General features: G+C 35.8%; 2 protein-coding genes across 2 annotated transcripts in view; both read left to right on the top strand.

Moving 5' to 3' along the window:
- The window catches only part of LOC113230251 (protein patched), a 31,631-nt gene extending 27,069 nt beyond the window's left edge, over positions 1 to 4,562 (top strand). The window contains exons 12-16 of the mRNA XM_026464093.1: positions 10 to 882; positions 981 to 1,163; positions 1,297 to 1,539; positions 2,244 to 2,573; positions 3,804 to 4,562. Coding sequence (XP_026319878.1) covers positions 10 to 882; positions 981 to 1,163; positions 1,297 to 1,539; positions 2,244 to 2,573; positions 3,804 to 4,088 — 1,914 coding nt within the window. The 3' untranslated portion in view covers positions 4,089 to 4,562. The remainder of the gene's footprint in view (positions 1 to 9; positions 883 to 980; positions 1,164 to 1,296; positions 1,540 to 2,243; positions 2,574 to 3,803) is intronic.
- A 3,296-nt stretch (positions 4,563 to 7,858) lies between these two features.
- The window catches only part of LOC113229940 (voltage-dependent calcium channel subunit alpha-2/delta-3), a 131,037-nt gene continuing 113,665 nt past the window's right edge, over positions 7,859 to 25,230 (top strand). Inside the window, exon 1 of the mRNA XM_026463631.1 lies at positions 7,859 to 8,123. Within this exon, the coding sequence (XP_026319416.1) occupies positions 8,017 to 8,123 (107 nt within the window). The 5' untranslated portion in view covers positions 7,859 to 8,016. The remainder of the gene's footprint in view (positions 8,124 to 25,230) is intronic.

The raw sequence follows: 25,230 nt of genomic DNA, 5'->3' as shown, positions 1-25,230 counted from the left end.
TTTTTGTAGGTTACATCGATGCTGGCCCTAATCGCTGTTATAATAGCGAGTATTTGGGGAGCAACAAAAGTGAAAGACGGCCTGGATCTTACGGACATTGTTCCCGAAAATACCGACGAATACGAGTTCCTCTACCGACAAGAGAAATACTTTGGCTTCTACAGCATGTACGCTGTTACTAAAGGAGACTTCGAATATCCCACTAACCAGAAGTTACTTTACGAATATCACGATCAATTTGTACGAATACCGAACATAATAAAAAACGATAACGGAGGGCTCACGAAGTTCTGGCTGAGTTTATTCCGCGATTGGCTTCTCGAGTTGCAAGACGCTTTTGACAAAGAGATCAAGAGTGGATGCATTACTCAAGAATATTGGTGCAAGAATGCAAGTGACGAAGCCATACTGGGTTACAAACTAATGGTACAGACTGGACACGTGGACAATCCAATTGACAAATCACTAGTAGACCCTAAAAATGGACATAGATTGGTGAAAGATGGTATTATAAACCCAAAAGCGTTCTACAATTACTTGTCGGCTTGGGCGACGAATGATGCTTTGGCGTACGGGGCGTCGCAAGCAAATCTGAAGCCTCAACCAAAGAGATGGACCCACCTTCCAACTGACGTAGATTTGAAAATACCGAAATCATCACCTTTAACGTATACACAACTCCCGTTCTATCTATCAGGTCTGAGTGACACGGAAAACATAAAGAATCTCATAATGCAAGTGCGGGAGTTGTGTCTGAAGTTCGAAGCGAAGGGATTGTCTAATTTCCCGTCTGGTATTCCATTCCTGTTTTGGGAGCAATATCTTTATTTAAGGACGTCGCTGCTCTTAGCACTTACTTGTGCTTTGGCCGCAGCATTTGTGGTAAGTTGGATCACTTCATAAGTAGCTACAGCGACACTTTTTTTTCTTCCAAGGATTCTTCTAACCTAACCTAACCTAACCTTGTTTTTCCTTTGCAGGCTGTAATGGTGCTCCTATTAAACTTCTGGGCAGCAGTGCTAGTGACCTTCGCATTAGCGACTCTGGTATTGCAGTTGTTGGGAGTAATGGCAATTTTAGGAGTGAAGTTATCAGCAGTTCCTGCTGTACTACTGGTCTTAGCCATTGGTCGAGGCGTACATTTCACTGTGCATTTATGTTTGGTAAGTTTTATTTGTATTGTATTTATTTTAATGGGAAGGAAATATCCCGTTTATATCTCCGTCCATATTTACTAACTTCACCTAACCTAACCTAGCCTAAGATCCGAAAGTAATAAATCGTTGTCTTCCACAGGGTTTCGTAACGGCAATCGGCTGCAGGCGTCGTCGAGCAAGCTTAGCGCTTGAATCTGCGCTAGCTCCAGTAGTTCACGGTGCACTTGCTGCAGCGTTAGCAGCTTCCATGCTAGCCGCTAGTGAATTTGGCTTCGTGGCGAGACTGTTCCTGAGACTTCTCCTCGCATTAGTTTTACTTGGACTCGTCGATGGATTGCTATTCTTTCCTATTGTATTGGCTATTTTGGGACCTGCTGCCGAGGTACGTTTCACATAATTTCCTTAAATAGTATTTATTGGGAATATAAATCATAAAAATTTCTAAAAAAGTTAAAATTTTAAAGCTTTCTCTGCCAAAAACTAGCAATTAAATCGATCTTTCAGTGTAATTATGTGGGCGCAGGATGCGCAAGGTCCCAGGTTCGATTCCCGGTGGAATCAATTTGGGAAATGAACTTTTCGTAATTGGTTCTGGCCTGAGTATTCCGGGTAGCCCCGAAGTGAATTCCGTTACTCTGGTACCCATTCATAGTACTGGGAATTACCTAGTTTGAGACCAGATAACTGGTGTGGTTGTCTGGCACATTATACTTCCTCCGTGTCTGAACGGTTACCATGCTAGACTGCCACGCAGATAAATATTTGCATGGCCTACAATTATTTATTCTCGTAAGTTTGAGTGTAATTTGTGATTGTCTATGTGTGTGTCCATTATACTCGCAATGTAGGGTTTCCCTAGTGCGGGGCTATGAGCGTATACGTTATTATTATTTAAAAACGAGTACTTTAGAACAAATACAAAACCAGACAAAATACAGGGTAACAACGTAAACTTATTGCTAGATAGAGTGATAAACTTTAAAAAAAAATTTAAATGTTCACATTCATCATCACATTCAAATATGGTGAGCATTTTATGCACACCAATAAAAAATATCCACAATAAATGGTATCATTTCCTCACAGGTCCGGCCACTTGAATATCCAGAGCGTCTCTCAACGCCATCTCCAAAGTCATCTCCGATTCATACTCGAAAGTCGAGTTCGACATCAAACAATGACAAGTCAAGTCGGAACAACAAACCTCCGCCTCGTTCTTCAGCTCCATCTCTCACGACCATTACAGAAGAGCCAAGCTGGCATAGCTCAGCGCCTTCTGTACAGTCGTCCATGCAATCTATTGTAGTTCAACCAGAAGTGGTCGTCGAGACTACTACATATAATGCAAGTGATTCCACCTCAGGACGTTCTACTCCTACTTCGAAATCTCCCCATACAGGCGCTATTACTACTAAGGTAAGTTTCTATTGTAACATTTGCACTTTTTTTGTTAAAATGATATATAATTCAAGTATTTCATCATTGTAATATAATGTTTATCACATTTGCTCGTAAACAGTGTCATGACATGCAGTCAAAGTCGGCCATAATCCTAAATTACGCCAACAGGCTTTTTCATTATTTTTAAAATTTAATTGTACTGTACTCCTGTACTTCTCTTATACGTCAAGATTAACCAAAAAGTTTTATGGTCGAAAACTCTGGATGTATTTCACATAGCTTAGAGGCTCAAGAAGAACAGAAGCTCAAAAGCTTGAGGTATAGAAAGAAAATTAAACATTTAAAATTTAACTACGTATATTTTACCAAAATAAATTTTTTTAATTCAAATTCTGCAGTGTTTTTAGTATTTTGAAATTACTTATTTTTACATCATGGCTGTATCCGTTTTTGGTTTTCACACATTTCAGTTCGAGTATTTTTACACAATTCAGAGAGTTTTGTTTTAAATAAAAAATTGAATGTCAAGGGATATGAAAAAAAATGGCGGGATTTTGTACTTAGTTTTTATGGGAATTAATTTTTAAGTTTTTAATTATTTGTAATGCCTGTTTAGTCAATACTCAATAAATAATAATCATTAGTTAATAAAAAAAACCCGCCACTTGCAAAATCTGTAGTCGTTGTGTCGTGAAGCGATATTTATTCATACAAGACATAAAGTATAATTTGTATATTTATTTCCTCGCAAATGTGATGAAAAACAATGTAGAACGGGCGGTAAAAAATTAGAAATCGGGTCATTAAAACCCTCAGCCTTCGGATTTTCTTATTTATCCGCCCTTAATACACAATATTAATATTAATATTATTTAATCACACTTGCACGTAAATAGTATGATTGCATGCAGGCTAACTTGACTATAATGCCCCAAATAAAACCATAGGACCTTTTTTCTTCTCATTATCTACACACCATGGTTGTAATGGGAAGAAAAAAAGCACGAGGGTTTTATTTGGAGCATTATAGTCAAGTTAGCCTGCATGCAATCATACTATTTACCGGCAAATATGATGAAAAGCATTGTATTTTCGGCCGTACGGGAATTACGAACCTCGACTCCGAAAGCCCTCAGTGTTCGACTTCGAGCTCTTAATAAAGTTTCGTTCGTAATTCTTTATTTACCGCCCTTAATATACTTAATGTACTATCCCCTCTAATTAAACCACATTGTTCTATCACAGGTAACGGCCACAGCCAACATAAAAGTGGAAGTGGTAACGCCAAGCGACAGAAAGTCCCGTCGGTCGTATCATTACTACGACCGGCGTAGAGACCGAGATGACGACCGGGATTGGGATCGGGATAGGGACAGAGACCGTGACCGAGACCGCGAAAGGGACCGCGACAGAGAAAGGTCCAGGGAAAGAGACCGTAGGGACCGCTATAGAGAGGAAAGGGACCACCGAGCCTCGCCCAGAGAAAACGGCAGAGACTCAGGACACGAAAGCGATTCCTCACGTCATTGAAGTGTTAAAACGGACCCTAGTGAACATACAACGAACTATAAATAAACCAGTGTATATTTTATTATTTACACGATTTACATACAAAATGTATGTGGTTTGCGAGATTTCATTGTGAAAATACGTTAATTGTGTAAATGCGTAACATTATACGAAGAAACGACATCTTTACCTAAAGTTACGGACTCATAATCTCTTATAGTACGAGAGCGTAAATGCGTTTTAAGGTACGCTTATAATCAAACCTTAAGACGGTATTGCGAACTATTTTTAAGTTAATTGTTTCATTAAAATATGGATAAAATAGTGGAGGCTACAATCATTCTGTACTGGGAGTGCTAATTCTGAGGAGTTATGTGTAGTAACGTTATTGTACACAATGTGGTGCAACAAGTGTTAATCATTCCATAGAGGCATTGATACTTCTCTATTGCTAATATTTCGGCACTTAGGTTATTTTTATAGAATCAACTAAACTACAGAACCGGCACGCTATGATGGCCGTTTAGATAGATTACAATAGTGAGGTCAAATCTCAATTCATCGAAAAAAAATATAATCAAATGCGAGTCACATCTTTAAATTTTAGATTTATAACTAGTATTGCAAGGGATAGCTGATTAAAAAGTTTTAATGAAACGAAAATAAAAATGTTTACTTAATATACCGTTAATTCGAAACTGCTTTGTTTTGCATTGACCTTTGACGCGAGTTTGCCGGAGCTAGAAGTTGTGCTGGCCAGCGATCCCATAAGTGAGAATCGTATTAGATTTCATTTTTTTAAATTTCGAATAACCAATGCCGAGTTGTGTCGTAAAATTATACATTCCATAAATTTTACTGCACATCACTATTTACAACAATGTACAGCAATTAGCTCCTTCAACGTAGTTATGAATTAATACGAAACTTGATTAGCGGACAATCGTCAAAACGGCCATCATAGCGTGCCGGTACTATACGTAAATTAATTTACGTATAGTACGTAAATTAATCTGCCTTTCTTGTCGTAACTAATGCATTTCGGTAACTTTCGAGGTATTGGCTAATTAATGCTAGTAAAAAATTTCAATTACGCTGACTTTTGCTAAACAATATATCTAAAACCAAATAAGATAGAAAAAACCATTTAGAGGGGACTGTAGATCTTGTTTCGCTGATCCTAGATATGTTAATAACTCAATTTCGCTAAAATTTCTTTTTTATTTTTTTTTATCGATACCAAATGACAGGACACGCATGTCCATAACAGTTGCAGTGCCTTTCAGAGCTTTAAACTGCAAAGATCTGAGGGGCAATGCCACTGCGCCTGTGACCCTGAGACATAAGTTTAAAAGTGCCATGTACCTGTAATTTCACCAGCGCCCTTCAAAACCGAAATGCAGTAATGCTCACGTTACTGTTTGGCGGCAGAAATAGGTAAGGTGGTAGTGGTGGCAATACTTCCCTGGACGAACTCTGTTGAAGGCGATTACGTTAGTTATGATAAGGCAGTAATTTTCCATATGCGTCTGCAAACGCATTTATTGTAGATACATGTTTTAAAAATTGAGACAGACGATCGTTAAATAGAAGTGATTTGTGCCAAGTAGAAATAAATACCTGATTTTGTTACATTGTTCCTTATAGACGTATCAGTGCCAAGAATATGTGAACTCTAAAGACCAAAAATCGTCATACTTAAACAATTTATGTGTGTTCCTATTCTTAAAGACATTTCCATTTGTCTCCATTCGCTATTTGTTACATTTATTTCTTTAAAGACTGTGGTCAAATATTTTAATAATTTATCATATTATTTATTTTTATGTCTATAATTATTATTCTTTCAGGAGGTCTGCGTAAATCTGAAGATTTATTGTACAAATTATTTGGTTAGGTTAATGTAACTGTAGGGTAGGCAGTTATTTATGAGATTACTTCGATATGTTATTGTAACTATGTAATTGTATTTTTGTGATCTTTAGGTAAAAGTTTATAGTAATTTAAAGACTGCATTTAGCGATCTGTATACAGTATTGTTAGCGCTCGCTTGCAGTGTGTTTATACAGTCGAGGAAACTGATTGTAAATCCTTATAAAGTAAATTATCATAAGATTTGTTTAATGTTGAAATATTTGGCAGCATCATCAGTTTTCAAAGGTGAACAATCAGTTTCTCTAGGCTTTGAGGGCATCCGCTGCTTGAACGGGGCCCGCGCTCGGCTTGTCTAATAGAATCGTGTTTCACGCAGCGGAAGAACTGAAACATACTGTAGTATACTAGACACGACCTCAACAGTGAACATTTAGTGTTGTGACAATTTGTGCAAAGTACTTATTAGATTATATTAATTTATACGCATGTAACTTAATGATATCGTGTACATATAGAGTTACACTAGGAAGTAGTGATTGTACTCGTGCGCCATGCCTACGCTACGAGATTGCATATTTGTATCGTTTATTTTTATACAATTTTAACTGACATATTGTCGAAAAACTGTAGGTTGTAAACTGTAATTCAAACGCTGAGTTAAATCTCTGCTAAGTAGCAACTTTTGAGGTACAAAAATCAACAAATATTTTTGTATACAATTTATATAAGGCCGTACAACGTTTCAAGTACTAATTATAATGTTTCCTTTTAATGACAATAATTAGATTGTACCATTTTAAAACTTTATCGCACAATGGATGCTATTTATTTGTATCCTTTTTATGTAAATCGAGATACTTCATATTTTTATCTATGAATGGGGTGAGAACTTCATTTGAAACGTCTCTTGACAATACGTTATTGTTAAACGAAAGTTAAACTGTCGACTGTATTGAGAAAATAAAATATCTAAAAATTTACCTGTTGCACTTTTTATTCTGCAATTGTCCATAGACGTAGCCTCGGAACGTACCCTCTCCACACACTACTCTCCGCAAAGTACAAATCAAATTCAATAGATGTCGTTAGGATATTTTTCAAAGAGATTACGTAAGTTAAGGTACACAGTAAATAGTGTACAAGTAAAAATAATAATGCTAAAATGTTGAGATCGAGAAGTAATAAATAATTCATCAATTAAGTCACCTAAAAATCTGTTTATGTCTGTTTTATACTCTTGGAATAAATCAGACAAAACAAATTTCTAACGTCTGTTCAAGGAAAAATTATTTAGAAAAATTTAACAAGCCATTATTTTTCCATGTTTGTATGTGCAAGAACTCGCAAAAAGTATGATGAAAGTAATCCGCAGCGCGGTCGCGCATCGCGATCAGCTTGGGCCGAGTTATAATAGCGGGCGGGAATTTTGGCCGTAACAACATGGTAACAACGCTTGCGACATTCCTTAGAAAGCGGGAGCGCGGGAATCAATAAAGGATTTCCTGGCGGCATGCCCACGCATGTGCGTGGCGGCGCCCGAGCGCCCGACCACCGCGTTCACGAGCTTTGTTCAGCAGAGCCTCCATCAACCGGTGACCCGATGACGACAGCTGCACTGCACGACCACTACTTACCGTCTTCGCTATCAATTCAAAATAGCAGATGCAAACCTATGCTGCTCTTGGTTCTGTACCGAAGTGACTTTGTATAGTACAAGAGGCGGCTGGTCACCAACCCTATATATGAGAAAATAAATCCGAGTAATAAGTAGTAGGTTGAGTTTATTGGGCGTATGATCGGCGCGCAGCGTCACTGCGGCTGCGGGGCAGGGACGCGGGGCAAAGCGCGAGGGGAACGGAGAGCGAGGGGGTGCTTGCGGCGACGCGGCGCCGGGCTCCGCGACACGTTCTGTCCTCGCCCTGCGGCTCGCCCGTGGCACGCGCGGCATCTCCGGCCTAACCTGTCCCGATGACTCATGCTCGCTGCGCCCTTTGGTGACATTGCCCGGTGTGTGCAGTCCCGGTGTGAGGAGTGCGGTGTTCGATGTAAGTGTGTGCAGTGATGTGGGAGTGACATGTCGCGGCGCACCACGGCCCTGCTCGCGCCGCGACCGCTGCTGCTGCTGCTGCTGCTCGTGGCGCCGGCGCTCGCCAACCAACTCGAGGACATACCGCACAATGAGTAAGGCATTTCTAAATTCCACAACGTTAAAGAATCTTGAACCACAAAAACATTACCGGCACACAGCCAGGTTCATTAATGATACGTTACGCTAATATAGTCGTTTGGACAACTTTACATTACATTACTCATAGCCTAAAAGAAGAACCATAACAGTAAAAGTCAATTAGAGTTGCACGATATAATTACATCAAGAGATATAAGGTGGATTTATACGTACTTTCTGCTTTGACGATTTGACAAATATTTGTAGATGCAAAAAACTGATTACATTTTATGGTAGATTTAATTTTGCTAGTTACATTCTTAGACATACATGCACCTAGTAACAATATTTTTAAGTGGTAAACTTAAAGATTTCAATATAAGATGTAATCGAAATTGGTTAGTACTTTGATATTTGTGACAATTTTGTTAACCATGACTTATATAATGTTATTAATTATCGATAAGTTACGCTGGGATAATAAGGATGTGATTATATACTGATGCTAGCTATATTGTCTTTTATATACATATAGCCAGGTGTGCTATATAGATCTCCTGTTGGAGTAGGCAGAAGCTACAGATTTCTACTTGATACGTTCCTGACACGCTTCCTCCGCATCAACATTTTCATACAAGCCTGTTGACTCTTGTTACTCAGCCTCTTATGGACATTCTCAATCTGTTTGAGATATGTACGCTGAAGTCAACCTTTTCCAACCACATTCCATCTATAAATTCATATTTCCAAACCATCGAAGCGTTCCCTTTTATATCTCAGTCACTATAGTCATTCGTTATATCATAACGCTCTCTTATCACATTGCCTCTAACAGTTGCACCACATATTGACTTTATTACAGAATCATTTCGTACCAAAACGTAACAATGTATACATGATTATATGTTGGGGAACTGAAGCGTAGGTAGAGTACACAATTCTGCCTACTTTACCATAATATCGCATGCTATCGTAAAATAAATCCTGAACCATCAAAAGTACCCATAAGTACATAATGTCATTATTGCTACATGTATTAATCTTCTTTCTACACCTGTTGGATGCTTCAATGTTCCCATGTCTCATGGGAACCCGCCTCTGTTCCTAACCATGTAAAGAAAGAATATGTCATTATTTTGACATTGATGTAGGAGTAGCAAATTTACCTTCATTTTTTTCATTTTCTAAGAGCAAAATTTAAAATTAGGCTTACTCGTGAAAGTTTCAATTCCACAGAACTTTACCAAGGATAATATTTTGAGCGGTTGTCTTTTTTGACTTAAGATCCTTTTAAGGACGGAGTCAGCAATTTTATAAGAAACATTGTTGTTATTAGCTCGAAATCACCTCTTTTGCTAGTTGGAATTAATTAAACACTAATACTACACATGTAACTACTTAATGATATATAATACGATTTGTATAATAAGTATTCATGAAACCATAAAAGCTTAATAGAATCATTTTTCTGGAATCCTCTTTCCAACTCTGCCTGAGGTGATCGACCCTTACCTAATACTTTTACGCAACATCATGAGAGCTATTCTCGAGTTACCGCTTTGAAGTCAATTTAAGCCTAATAAAGTAGAATTCACAATTCTTTTGATATTGTGTTATATGTTAGTAAGACCATAATTATTTATGCCAAAGGTGCATTGTGAAGCTTCGAATATTTTATACATTCAGAGGCGTCATACCGACAAGCCGTACCCGCACAGCTAAGCAGCTTATTGACAGGCAATTATAGGACGATGCCCTCCATCTAATACCCCCGCTTCCCTCTCACCATCGCACCCCTGCACATCCGACAAGATGAATTTCAGTAATGCCGCGTCGTCTGAACACTCGATTTGCTAAACGAAAAAGTTCAGAAGCGACAGTCGAAGACTTGAAGTTTCTACGGATCAATCCATGATAAATGGCAATTCAATTCTGTCGCGCGAGATGAGGTACAGGCACCAAAAAAAGCCGTTGATCAGCGAGAGCTTTTCATGACAACTTTACGTCAGTAATAAGAAGTATTTTTAAATAAACATAAACCTAAATTAATATAGGTTTTAGTATATTTATTTTATCAGTATATCGTTTTCACTATTTGATTTCCTTTATTTAATAAGAAAAAGTCTATGTGATCAGTGACTTTTTACTTGACTGTACGTATTCGGTACTCGCAACCGAGTTCCCTATTAACGAGAATAACGTGCAATTCCGAATATTTCTAAAAATTGACACTCCACTCTCTTTCCTGTAATTTATCTCTTTCAGTGGGCGTTCGATTTATTAACGAAACTCCTATTTTATATCTTTACACATTTGCTTTGGATTAAATTAAGCTCTTGCCAGAAAACTCTTCATATATCCTATACACACCTTTATATTGAATTAACATTCTAATTTTTCATACCTAAGTTGCATTGCATTCAAAGAATCTTAAATAACATTTGAAAATACAGAAAACATGTATGGTAAATTGAACAGAATAAGCAACATAAAGTTATTGTAACTACAACGATGTTCTAACCATTACCGGAATGCATTGGTTCCAATCCCAATTAGTCCAATGCAATATATCAACCAATAAAACTGAATAAAAAAAATCACATCCATCATTTTTGTTTATAAATAACCTAAAAACGAGTATTGTTAAACGTTGACTCACATTGCACCGAGCCCAGCTGGCTGGGCCAGGCTTAAAGCCCTGGTCGAGCAACTGCCGATCTACAAATGTCATATCAATGGCAGCCCGGTTAGCGGCAATTTGTCTATTATGTAGGTGTCTGTATGACATGTTGGTGACAATAATTGATGTGGTATCACGCGAACGCCACTCAGTTGGAACTTGATGGAAATGTAGCGCGCCTAATACTTTATTCCGACTGAAGGTTGACACGGACATGGTGAACTAATTTCGCAATGTTGGTACCTTTGCTACGTTGATGTGCAGCGCTTACATAATTTTATCACATTTTTACATTTTTTTTATACTTTAAGGCTCAGTAAGACAAAATTCACTATCATACTATAGAGTACGTTTTAAAATAAAGCACCAAACCATCGCATAAATGCCGGACGGGCTCTCTTTTGAAATACGGTTTCGACATAAATAAAAGTACAGTTTTTGTACCACCGAGAATAATTCATCTGGTCTTTCAAGACGTTTAATACTGTTATAGAACAAAAACTATATAAATAAATAAATATTTGCTTACTTGGATGACGAAAAGTCATGGGAATTATCTATTAAGCTCTGTCAGGTTATTTTTACATTATTTCTGTAAATGGTAAACCTGATATTTTTACAAGAGCAACCCCTACAGTTTTTTGTTGGTCTTTTTCAGGGGAATTCGCCTTAGGAATGAGAATGCTTACTTATGAATTATGGGGGTTGCATTGACGACATTTAGCTTTTATTACATTATTGACATTAAGAAGTATTTATGGCAATTGTTTTGGTTGGCGTCCGCTATATTTATCTGCTACGTTTATCAATTCACGGGCTAAAACAAGTCACATTTGTAAAACAATTTGATAGCAGCGATCGTGACCGATTTCTTGTGGCTAGCCACAGAATTTGTAAAAGTGATGTGTTAATTTGTTAACCTACTACTATGGTAATTATTGTATTCCAAAGCCCAGTTTTGTATATCTTCTTTCGTTTTTTAGAAAAGATAATTATATGTTATTTTATGGGTAGACAAATTACAAACAACATCTAAAGAAGATTCCGCTTAAAATCGAAAGCTTGCTCTTTTCGTTTCGTTCGCATTTATCTTTTCAATTTTACTACCCCATTATACATTTCCAGCTTTAGTAGTCCAGTGTAGGCATGCATGTGTATCTATTTGAAACTTCCACTACTACTCTGCTGGCTCTTCGATCCGAAGTGGGTCTTGTGCGATCTCCTCCCAGTTTTATAACTAGATTACAAAACTGGGAGGAGATTTTTACAACTAGATAGCACTCTAGTCCCGTATTATAAGTCGATTTAATTTCTATTATAAATTTTTATTTATTTTTATCGAAACTCCATATAAGTTAAACTGGCCGGGACCCTTACGTCAGTTAAGCAAAGTGCGTGGGACTGCGTCATACAAAATTCGCATAAGGGTGAATACATATCGACGATCGTATTTTACATACGATATTTATTAAAAAAATTACAGTTCCAATAACAATTTTTGATTTGATATCTGCATTTCTTTTATAAATTAATTAAATAATAACGCCTTGCAAATTAAAACAGTAATGAAGGGGTTATCAAAGAAATGATTATCTCCTGCAATATTCATGCGACCTTTTTATATATTTCTAGTGTAAAAAATCTGACAGTAACCCAAAGGAATTTTCTACATAATAGCAGTTCGTGATGGTATTTATTTTGTACAAATTACATTTATTGATACTGTAGTATTTATAGAGGTACACATAAATACACATTGGACAAAAACATTTTAAAAATAAAGTTTTAATTTTCGTGTTTAATTTCGTTGATTCATTCGTCAGTTATTTGTAACCCTGACATTGAGGCCTGTAGCATGTAGGTGTTACCAGTTCACGGTCCTGTGTGGGCGTCGGGGGCCAATTACTGACACCAACTTAGCTTTGCGGTTAATAACCATTAACATCAAAGTGTTATGTGTATCAGTGAACGTTAAACGTTATGTACTTTACCAAACAGTTCAACGTTTAATGTTATGAAGATAGACTAATAATTAAGTTGAAATTGATCATCAAATTAATAATTTTACACTTCCTTCTATTTAGAAATATTTATGGCCATTAATTGGCATGCCGACATCGTGCATTATTTACAAAATTAAGATTATTTGGTTTTCATTGACCTAAACGTCTATGTAAAAATGATGAGTTGTCGAGAAATTCAATTAACTGACTTTCACAACCGAAACTTAGAGGTCAATGTAAATATTATATTAACAATGCCGAGATAGATAAAATTGCTTTGAAGAATAAATAATACACTCAATACATTTATATATGTAAATAAATATATATGTAGGTGTGTAATATTATGGCCATTTAATTTGATAATATGATAATGTAATTTTTTAATAATGCATTTTTACCAGTTGCACACTACGTCTCCCTCTCTGTTCAGTTCTCCCCAGCCTCAAAGATAGTCTGGAAGAGATCGCTTTCAGCGACAAGACCGCCTTTACGTCCACATTAATTCTAAATTGTCTATATATTATTTTTGTTTTTTTTTCCGTGTGAGCAACGAAGTGCATGCATCTATCTAAGTACTAACTATCAATTTCGTATTTCGCAATAATGGTGTAATAAAATCACATCTGGAAAATGACCAACTTTTCAGGAGAGCGGTTTAAAGTTTCTATGAGCGAAATTAGTAATAACCGTTTATGCTTAAATAGGAGTGTGATATTTTTTTTTTTATAATATCAAGTGAAGGGACGAACAAGTCGTGCGCCTGATGGAAAGCTACATGCATGTATATAACAGTTGCAGTGTCACTCCGAGCTTTAAATAAAATTTCATATATAAGTAATTTGTTACTTGTGGTTCGTATCATTTGTATAACTTTCATATAATATATGCACTTTTGACGTATGATCATAACATGTGGCTTTATTATATCAATAAGGGTACAGTTTTATTCATGACTTTCGGCCATGGAATAATCGGCAATGAAATATCCTGCTTTAATATTATTTCCGTTCATTGTCTTATGATACAGAATACAGTGCTAGTAGTAGCCCAGTGGGAAAACAGTTGCTCCCCTTGAGAAATCGAACGTTTCGAATCCCGTGGCAGCCATATGAGTCTAGTTTCTAAGTTACGTATATTTGTGAATGTGTAGTTGTTATACTCGTTGCGAACGGCGAAGTAAAAAATCATGTTGAAACCTGCATATAATTCACATCCTTGAATATAACGATTCACAATCCTTGAAAGAAGCCGCTTTATACGCGTATTGTGTCAGCGTGTGACGAGGGACCTATGACGAGTGACGTTTTCAAGTGTAATTTGCTTAACTATGAAATAAAACTTATTTTATTTTCTTTAATCAGTTATTGCACAGGAAAACACAAATCACATTTAGTAAAACGAAAAACACAAACTAAAGATACTGCTTATTTCTAAAATAAATTTCTTCCTGCAGATCAAAATACAGGACAAAATAATTACAACAACGGGTTTACGTACACAATAATAACACATAATGAACAAAAATAAATTAGGTAATAAAAAAAGACAATAGCAAAAATATTAAATTTTCTTCATAAATACTTAGATAAGTACATATTTCATATTATAATATCTATAAAATAGATGGAATAGTGGATAAATAATGTTCGTTGACTCCTATTTTAAAGATAGCTAATTTGAGTTTACCTTATTTGAGTTTGGCGAAATCTATCTTTAGGGGAGACTCGAATCCAGCAGTTTTTTTCATGATATCAAACTACAGGACGAAGAAATCGTGCGCCTGGTGGTAAGCGACACATCTATCCATGACAGTGGCATGCATAGGGCTCGCACGGCCACTGCGCCCATCACCCTGAGACATAAGTTGACAAGTTCCATGTGTCTGTAATTTCTCCAGCACCCTTACGCTTCAAAAGCGTAAGTCGATAATGCTCACATTACTGCTTGGCGGCAGAAATAGATAAGGTGGCAGCACTTCCCTACTAGGAGTTCTATTGCTACTACGCAGTTGGATGATCATGATTATTCTATTTCACTATATAAATTGAATTATGTATATCGTTTCAAAATTGTATTCTTAATAATCAATCCGTACTATGTTTAAATCTTATTTATTATTCTGATTCCTTCACTGACACGGTTACTATGGCACAGATCACGTTGGCGTACGGAAACGTGGTAACATTTAACGAACAATGTAAATATTATTTAAAGATCTGAAGATTAGTTGAATATTGTTCCGCCCATAGGCTGAATGGAGATGGATAATGATTAAAATGGGCTGTTGTTTTTCCATTAATAAGTTAGTAGAGTTTGCTTCCCACATTACGTTAAATATAAAAAATTAAATAAACACGTCGGTACTTCAAGTAAAAATATATATTTTTTTATAATATTACCTTATCTTTTTATAATATTACCTTATTTATTTATTTACTAAGCCATGTAAGCCGAGTTGCAAGCACTAACGATGCGAGCAGTTTCTTTATTTGTCAGTTTTACCTGCCTAGCACATTCTCTGAGGAAATAGGGGGAGGCGAACTAGACACTCACGCTCCATCATATATACACATATACTTACACAGACCTATACACAACAATTGATATCAGTAATTTACAGTTAGTTATGAACTCAGTTTTTGTTGTACCAATTTAAATTTATTTTTCTACCCAATGTTGTAATAATAATATCACATATTTTGTATACGTAATGAGTTTCTGTAATTGGTTTTTGTACTGCTTAAACACATTTGTCAAATTAGTTTAAGAATGCTGTTGAAACTTTGATCATTGAATAAAATAAAACAAAAATAAAATTATCTACCTTTAAAATGAGAGTCAAAGCGCTCTGTTTATCCATTGTTCCATCCATTTTATAGATATTATAAAATGAAATATGTATTTATCTAAGCATTTATGAGGTATTTATATATATAGTCTGTAGCAATGTAATATTTTTGCTAATGTTTTTTTTATTACTATTTTATTACATAATTAAATTTTGTTTTGCTGTGCACATAAACCCGGTATAATAATTATTCTGTCCTGTATTTTGGTCCGCAGGAAGAAATGTCTTTTAAAAATAATGCTTATGCAGTACCTTATCTTTGTGTTTTCCGTTGAACTGAATGTGATTTGTGTTTTTCTGTGCAATAAATTATTAAATAAATACTAAATAAAATAAATAATAATAATAATAACAATAACGCACACTCTCATAACCCCGCACTAGGGAAATCCTATACCATGGACACACACAGAAACAACCGCAAATGACAGCCAAACTCACTAGATAAATAAATGTAGGCCATACAAATATTTCTACCGGCTTGGGAATTGGATCTCTGTGTGGCAGATCAGTATGGTAACCGTTCAGCCACGAAGTCCGTTATATAGATTCGTATTGCACAATTCAATAAATCGATAACATTTTAATTGAAAATACTGACCTCAAAAGTTTGTTTATCCGCTTTCGCAGTGTTCGTTACCGCGATCTTCTCAATAATAAGTGAAACGCATACGGAAGTCCTCGTCAAAACGAATCATACGTGCCCAAACATAAGGTAGCTGCAGTACACTGTTGGGGAGGCCCTCTCACCTCTCTGCCATTTTCATTTTCAGCTCTCGGTCACGATGACATTTTATTTTCATTGGAATTACATCTATATGCCGAGTTTTATTAAAATCCGTTAACGGAAAGTGAGTGAAATGAAATAGAAAGAAAGAAAGAAATAAATAAACATTTTTCGGCTATTCACAAATAATATTAGAATATAGTAACTAACACAAGATCTGTTAAAAAACAAAAAAAAGAATATAACTAATAGATTAAAAACTAAAGTACAGAATATTAGCCGAAAAAGTTAGCCAGCTCAGCAAGCCTTATGCTAGGCAGAGCCTTAGAACTGTTTTTCACCTGGAGCCTAAGAGGAGATAGATTGTTTTAAATACTTAACATTTGTATGTTAAGAGTAAAATAAAAAAAAAAATACAAGACAAATTACAAGATGACAAAATTAATTAACACACACAAAAAACGAGAATATAATTATAATTAAAAACGTTTTTATGAATGTGCATTGTGCTCTTAATAAAGCTATAAATTACAATATTAAAGATAAAAAATGTTCATAATAATAATGTCTGAGAAATGATTGTAATAATTGAAAGAAACAATGACTGATTAATAATTGTAATAACTAATAAAATAATTGAATAATTTTAAATTAGATGGAAGCTGTCGCCGTTTATCTGTTGTATAAATGTTATTTCCTTAATTTGCCACAAATAAAGGTGGAATATTTTATTCAAATATATATGGGATAGTAGTCCCATTCAGTAGTAACTGAGGTAACACCTTTCCAACAAATAAGAATCGAAATCGGTTCACAAAAGTCGGAGTAATCGTGTAACATACACCCAAAAAATGCAGACGAATTGCGAATTTCCTTTTTTGAAGTCGGTTAAAAATTACTCAAAATATTTGCTAACGATAACGTAACCGAAAATAGTGCTCATTAACTCTGCCAAAACAATATTCCGCTCATTTCAAAACAAATGCGTAAACGTTCGTAGTGAGTGGCGTAGCATCGTAGCACACGCGTTTCCAGTTCATTTGCTACGGTCGTAGCTGTTCCGGCATTATGCTTATTGTGAATTCCCTCTCACGGACCGCGCTCGTTCGATTTCATTGCAAAAAAATTGCTTATTATTACGTGCTTCGTAATAAGGCCTGATTTTTTCTTTCTCACCAGACATGACGAGGTACTAATACTATTACCTCTGCAGCTAAATTACATATCTATAGTAAACTACCCATACAGCACGCATGGGTATACGCATGCAGCGAAATGAGAAGAATACGAATAATGTACGGACAACGGCACATCAGTCTACACATTTTTGTTCGAAAATCGCCTCCATTGCAACGGAACAAGATACGTGAATGTGTAGCTTGATGTACTGGCGTGTGTACCTACTGCAAATAGCAACCTACACTTTTCGGTATAAGGAATATAGGGTATGTTAACAAGATAATGAACATTAGGAATAATAGACAACGAATATAATAACACTTTTACTATGCGAATTAAACAGCATTATGGCTTTATTTTTACATACAACTCCAATTACCAAACCTGACCCCAAATAACCCACTTTTAAATATCATTTCTAGTTTAAACAGATTCAGCAAAAATACAAAATGAATAGACGAAATACTTTTAATTTTAACTCTTATTGTGAACTTCTCAAGGTAGAATATCAGTCAAGGACAAGGTACAAATTGCGAACGTCCGGTTGATACGAATTTGTACAAACTGATAGCTTTAATTTAGCGCCGGGATACCTACATACAGCTTGCTTCAAAGACTTGACTGGGACTCTGGGACTTAGAAGAGATAATTTTAAATAATAGCATGTATTTTCCATAACACTTTACAGATAAGTTTCAGTGAAAGATAAGTAAGTATATTATATATTATAATTATAAGTACTATAACAAAAGGCATATACATTTGCAAAATCTTTTTAAGAAAATCGAGCACTATATTACTAGCAAAAAATATAGCTAACGAGAACTAAATAACGAAGAGTCGAACAAGGTCAATAAAAGTCAATACTTTCTCCAATCTCCAAATGAAACTAGTTATGATCTGTTTCCACAATGTAAATATTTGCGGAGGGGCACGCGGGGCACATGTCAAAGGCGCCGGCTCCGGTATTGATCTAGCGGGGTGGGGTGAGGCGTAGCAGGGGCAGGGACTGGAGGTGTAACGGAGGGTGAGATACGAGAGGGGGAGGGTAGCGAGCGTAGTACGGAGGCTGGCAAGGCGAGGCTTACGTAAGGGCGCGCGTCTGTTACCCGTCTGCGAGCGGCGCGCCGGGCGTCGATTAATAAAACCACCGTTATCGGTTGCACCAGATATCATCGCTTTCTATCTTTAATGAACTAACTTTAACAGACGTTTCACGATGTCTGATACCGCCCTGAGAGGCGCCGTGTTATAAATGACTGGAAATAAATGTTCTTGTCGACTGAATTAATAAATTACGTCAGTACAATTATAATAAAAAAGAATTTTTTTACTCAACGGCTTTGTAACATTTTGCTGTTTCGAACTTTTATAATCTTATTAAGCAAAAGAAATGAGACACCAAACGATTTTTAAAAGTCATAGTTCAACTACCGAGTAATTGAAGTGATAGAACTATAAATTAAAAAAGGAAAAGATTTTGTTACCAACGAAGGCAAGGTGATACACTCAAACGCTGCAAATCGGTTTACTACGAAACCCTATGCCGCTTTAGGGTTAAACCGATTACTGTAACAAGATATTTTAAGCGGATCCCCTGTTAAGTCCCTTCGTTTTTGCGAGCTCCTGACTATTTAAAAACGAGTCTAATTCTATTTCGGTGTTATGTAACTTTTAATTATTAGAGACCGAACTATTTTCAGTAATAGTAGAACTTTGAGTCAGTGCGGTTTTACCCTATTTCTCATAAAGCCTGTTATTTGTACAGTCAAGAGCACATCAAACTTGACACTTTGAAATTTGGACTGTTCTTATCGTAAGCAGCATAGAGTTGAATTTAAGTCTTAAGTGTCAAGCTTGACGTGTTCTTGACCCTGTGCTTCTTTCGGATTGGAAATTATAAAAACAAATTCTACAGTAGGCCCAAAGTTTCCGAATTCAACTAACATTCGAGTGGCATTAGGCGCAATGTTCGCTATCCGGATCTAATGATAACAGTCTCAGGAGCCATTCCGGTAAGGCGCCGGAGTGGAGACGGCCACTTGCCCACACCTGGCACGCTGGCCGCCACTCGCATTTTATATTACACGATTTACTTTACTCCACCTCGAGAATAGAAAACTGTGTAACAGGTTTCAAGGACTTAGATTATAAAGGTTGGAAAACGTGGGTTGGAATTTCAACAACCAAGCACTCTTAATCCACGTGTTTTGATTGTAGATAGTACGTTTCTTCGGGAAACATTTAATTTATGAAAGAAACAACAATTCAAGCAAATCAACAATTGAATATACTTTGTCACTATTAGCAACTGCTAATTATTATATAAATAGGTAGGGTACAAATTTCAAGAATGTAATATTATAGTGGCTGAAAATATTTACCTAAATATATATAGGTCAGGTTACCCTTTAGTCATTTTCTTTATGTTAAATAATTTACCGAAATGGAACATTTAAGAGTTACAGACGACTACTTATAGTAGCGATGCAAACGCATTGTATAGCTGCACTTGCGATTTAAAGGCGATCGATACAAACGCGCGGTTGCATCGATGCAATCGCTTATAAAGCACATGTGTAGCGATGCAATCCCGCGTTTGTATCGATGCAGTCGTGCGTTTGCATCACATTATCATCACAGCTTAAAGTCGCGCGTGTGTGTAAAGGTAGACGATTAGCTACTGCATCGTGTTTGCATCGCGTTTACATCGCAGTGTGTAACCGCTCTAAGTAACTGAGGGGCATTTCAGGTTAACTAGTGACTTTATACTGTGTCTTCAAAACGAAAGCAAGGGTTTCTTAGCTCATGCAGGAGCGGTTGAAGCAATATCAAAATCTCGCCTGTCCGCGACGATCTCCGGACCGTGCTAACAATGCTCACGAAACATTCCGTGATTGCTAATGAGGACATTATGACACAACTCTGAGTCAACCGAACGGAATTAAATCCTTAGTAAGTAAATTCACAAAAATCTCTTTTAAATATTGTTTACTTTACACCTTGAACGACTTATTAACAATTTCGTTTGCAATTATGCCTTTGTGAATAATAAATTGAAAATATGTACGTAATGAAATAATTTACAAATTTCGGTATATTGATAGAATGAATTGAAGTATGATGATGAATTTTTATCATAACAGAGTTTGTGAAAAGTTTTTTTATTACGGGAAGGTTCTGGAAGTGGAGAAGGGCAGATATTTGAAGAAGGTAAATATCTATTAAGTTGGAGAATAAATATCTCAGACTAGTCGTTGATGTTCGTGTGATTTGTAAATTTTTCACTGATCATCAATAAGAATATAAATTAAATGAGAAACTTTACTCTCTTTACAGTTTTAGGTCTATAGTACAACCAAAAGTCCATAAATAGTGTTATTTACATATTATTAGTGTTATTTATATAAATGAAGCTCCACACTCATTATAATAATAGGAATATAAATAAGCCGCTAGTTCGCTAGTCCGCTAGTTCGTTCCGCGGCTTAGTTGGCATGGCGTCTGACACGGTTTGCTGGAAGACGTTGGTTCGAATCCAACCAGATCGAAGCAATTTTTTTTCTAAGTGTTCGATCTTCGTATTAATAATTATAACAAAGTAATAAAGCAATTTCACAAAAATAATTGAATGTCATGGTGGTCAAACACCGTGACATTCAATAGATTGAATTCAATTCAATAGATTCAATATATTCAATAGATTCTATTGAATGCAATAAACTTAAAAAAAACTTACAACTAGTTTTTAAATTCATTTGCACGTTCGATTAATATTTGCGTACCTACTTGCAGATTGAATATGACGTACCCAATATTAGTTTATTAACATGTGTGTAATTACTGTATTTTGAGAAATAAATATTGTGCACCACGCTGATCCATTGGGGATTCATGTTTTCAAGGGTTATAAACATTCGTCGATGAACGACGTTTCATCACGATGTTCTCCTACACTGTTAGCTAAAAATATTGCTAGTGATTCGTACGAAGCGTTACGCTTCCTCATTTATATGGCAAACGGCTGTGGAGTAGAATCCCTTGCCTGATTCCCTGAACACTATAACTTGGATAACCTCAGTGGCTTAACGTTTGTATTGTGGGTGCTGAATGCGGAGGTCCCGGGCTTGATTCCCAATAGGATCTATTTGGGAAATGAACTTTTCTAAATTGGTTCTGGTGTGGGTGTTCTGGGAACACCTGTTGCCCCAGAACACCAAGTATTTCCTATTTTGAGACCAGGTAATTGGTATGGTTTACTGGCACATATTATTGGGCCTTTTCAAGGCAAGAGTGAATAGGTACTATTTAAGTGTCCATGCTCCATCGTGGACGTGCACTTATATTTTTTTATAAAATCAATAAATATTTACGTGTAGTCGGTGCACTCATTTAGGTATCCACTATTTCAATAGCACTTAATACAAATGGTGGACACATATGTGAGGGCACCCACTGTACGTAACCGAGAAATTAAAGTAATTAGTACGTGCCGCCACGGAATTTGAATCGCGACCTCTCAGTCAAAAAGCAACTTACAGTGGTAAGTCTAGTGAGACTACTGCTCTAAAAGTAAATAGATTCTCGTTATATTTTATTATTTTGTACTTATAATATTAACGTATTTTAAGCAAAGTTGAATTAAGCGCGATAGCAAAATAAACTAAAATGAAATATTCAGTTAGTGCTTGATGGCTTATCTAGGTTACCTGAGCGGTGAACAGGGCCGCATCATATTCTAGTGGAAATTAAAGTTGTAGCCCGCCTCGTTACCGGATTATCCCCTCGGGTTCACAAACTTTTAAATTACTGCAGGGGCTCCTGTTAACTATTCGTATGAGTAATTTGGACTCTATACGAAGAACGAATAACGCGGCAGAAATAGGTAGATAGGTGTCAGTACTTCCCTGGACGAAATCTTTCACAAGGAGTTTTTTACTGCTACAACTTAAAAATTGCATATTTAGACCTCGAATACTTTGCTGTGGGCGGTGAAATAGGTAAGTCCAATTTGGGAAATGAAGTAATTATAGGAGATGAAATTTTGTAAAGAGAGCCAATGAAACTATGAAAAAAGTATAATAATAGAGTAGATTACCCGAAGTCCTTAATTTATGCAGATGATGAAGTTACAAGTTAGTATACATGTTATACAATTTAAAAAATAAAATTGACCTCACTAATAAACTTTAAAATCTCGTTATCTGTTGCCTACATCATGTTATTTACACGTGTGCTATATTGGAATAGTAAATTAAGTAGGTAGAAGCGTCTACCTACGTAAACGTATATATATCCATAGTAGCAGTAGAGCTCCTTGCGAAAGAGTTCATCCAGGGAAGCACCGCTACCTTACCTATTTCTGCAGCCAAGCAGTAAAGTACGTATTACTGCGTTTCGGTTTTGAAGGGTAAGGATGCTGGCTAAATTACAGGCAAATGGGACTTGTCAACTTATGTTTCAGGGTGATGGGTGCACTGGGGCTCCTCAGATATTTGCGATTTAAAGCTCTGCGTGGCACTGTAACTGTTATGGACGAGCAAGTCGTACACCCGGTAGAGGCATACTACTGGCTCGTCCCGTCACTTGGTAGTAATAAAAAAAATTATAACACTACCACAATAAGACATTTGACATTTGTGACATTTGTCGGCCTTCCATTATACTTTCCTTTTTTTTATCCTACTAAGATTATACTTCGTTTTTTAGCATTAGACAGAAGGAAATTTTGGGTCTTTTATCAGGCATCGTTCCGTTTAGTCATTTTGTAAGCAAAGCATGTTAATAAATACTATGAAACCGTACGGTTTTTTACACGTATCATTCACTATTATAAATTAAATGAAGAATTTCTAACTTTACAGGCGTAATGTATTTCAAAGGTTTTTACAACAAGGTAAACAAATATTAAACGAAAACTTTTTTAAAATACTAACATACTATCGTATAATTTGTAATATGCCATTTCTCTTCAATTCTGATGTTTTCCTTTGCTGTAATCTGAACTGAAGAAAAAGGTTTACGATGTCTGCTTTTTTGTTTACGTTTTTCTAATCCTAAAAAAACGAAATGTAGATCCGCGCGTTAAATATGCTTTAACATATAGGGTAATTATAACAGTATAATATGTAGTGCACCTTCTGTCTGTTCTATGCGTCAATGCCTACACTACACTCGGTGCGTAAGGAGTCACATTATTATTTTAATTGCACCTACTGGTTGTTAACATTTGATTGATTAAAATGTTCATCACAGTATTCTCGTGCTACATTGACATAAACTTTGTTAAATGTTTAGCATCTCGGAATGGTATCTCGAAGAAAAAACTAATTATAAGTGAAAGAAAAAAATTGCAGTCGAGTTGTTGAAATGATTGAAATTTAGGTGCGTACTTTTCCTTGTGGAAAGGCAAAGATCTTTAGATCATGCAGCCTAGTCTTTATAATTTTTAAATTTATATGGTAACCATAATAATTGTTTTATTCATATTATATATATTGGGTAGTCAAAACACTCTGTTGCTTATTTATTCTGTTTTGTCTTGTTTTAACACGCGTCATTACATGCGTTATATTCGCGATTATCAAATATTATATTATAATACACAAATAATCAAAAACCACAACATTACTTACCGAATCCATATGAACAGTTTAAAAATTTAAATTTATGTTCACACAATTAGTAAAATAGCGAAATGTGCGCAACACAGCGGATGTAAATTAATTTTCAAAGAGAACCGCATCTTGCCCATACGTTGACAAAATCACTTGGTTTTCACTAGGATTAAGAAGATTTTGTTTTTGTCGTTGATTCTTCAGTACAGGCGGACTTTGGTACTTGTACTTCAAGGCACTTGCACTTTGTTTCATTTTCGAAAGATGGCATCAACAAAAATATTACAAAAAAATACAAGAAAAGTTTTCAACAATAACAACAAAACAATACGAAAACCTCACAACAAAAGCAATAATAAGCGGATCCCACTCACTCTCTTGAGTGCCCGTGACTGAATGTCATGCACAAAGAGAACGGCGATGAAAAGCGACATAGAAATGACACGATAATATTATATTATTCTACTAATAATATTCGTTTAATGTTTGGCATCTCTGTCTGTTTAAGTTTTTTAAAGTGTAAGAAATTTTTAGGTTCAAAGTTTATATAGGTGAATAAAACGATTAAAAAATAACATACAAATAAAGTACTGTAGTATAGGATATACTCTATGAGTAGAAATACTGGCTGAATGAATATAGGTTTGGGTTTAGAACGTATTTAAAAAAATAACAGAAAAAAGATAATAAGATCTTGGCAATTCGAAACTAGATTCCAAATTGAATACACGTTAACGTTATATTTATTGAGTTTTCTTATAAAAGTACTTCGCAAAGCAATCATTTATAGAAGCCGTAGCTCAGATTGCTTTGCTTAGAGACTTGTGGCTTTATTAAACCAAGAGCACGATTTATCCCCAGAGGTCACATAAAATATCTGATAATTTTGTTGTATTGTGGTCACAAGAAGAAAATTCTATTTTTTATACAAATATGTTATGTGGTCGCTAACTACTTATAAAGGTACTTGGCTGAGTGAATGAACTTTCATACGATCTCACGTTTTCATCTTATACGAATCTTTTAATCTTCGTATCAGAATTCAAAGCCGTTTAAATCTAATA

The sequence above is a fragment of the Hyposmocoma kahamanoa genome, unplaced genomic scaffold (genome assembly GCF_003589595.1).
Source record: "Hyposmocoma kahamanoa isolate Upper Pololo Valley unplaced genomic scaffold, ASM358959v1 63, whole genome shotgun sequence".
In the NCBI taxonomy this organism is placed as follows: Eukaryota; Metazoa; Arthropoda; class Insecta; order Lepidoptera; family Cosmopterigidae; genus Hyposmocoma; species Hyposmocoma kahamanoa.
Note: the sequence above shows the minus strand (reverse complement) of the source record. Positions and strands in the feature narration are given on the sequence as shown.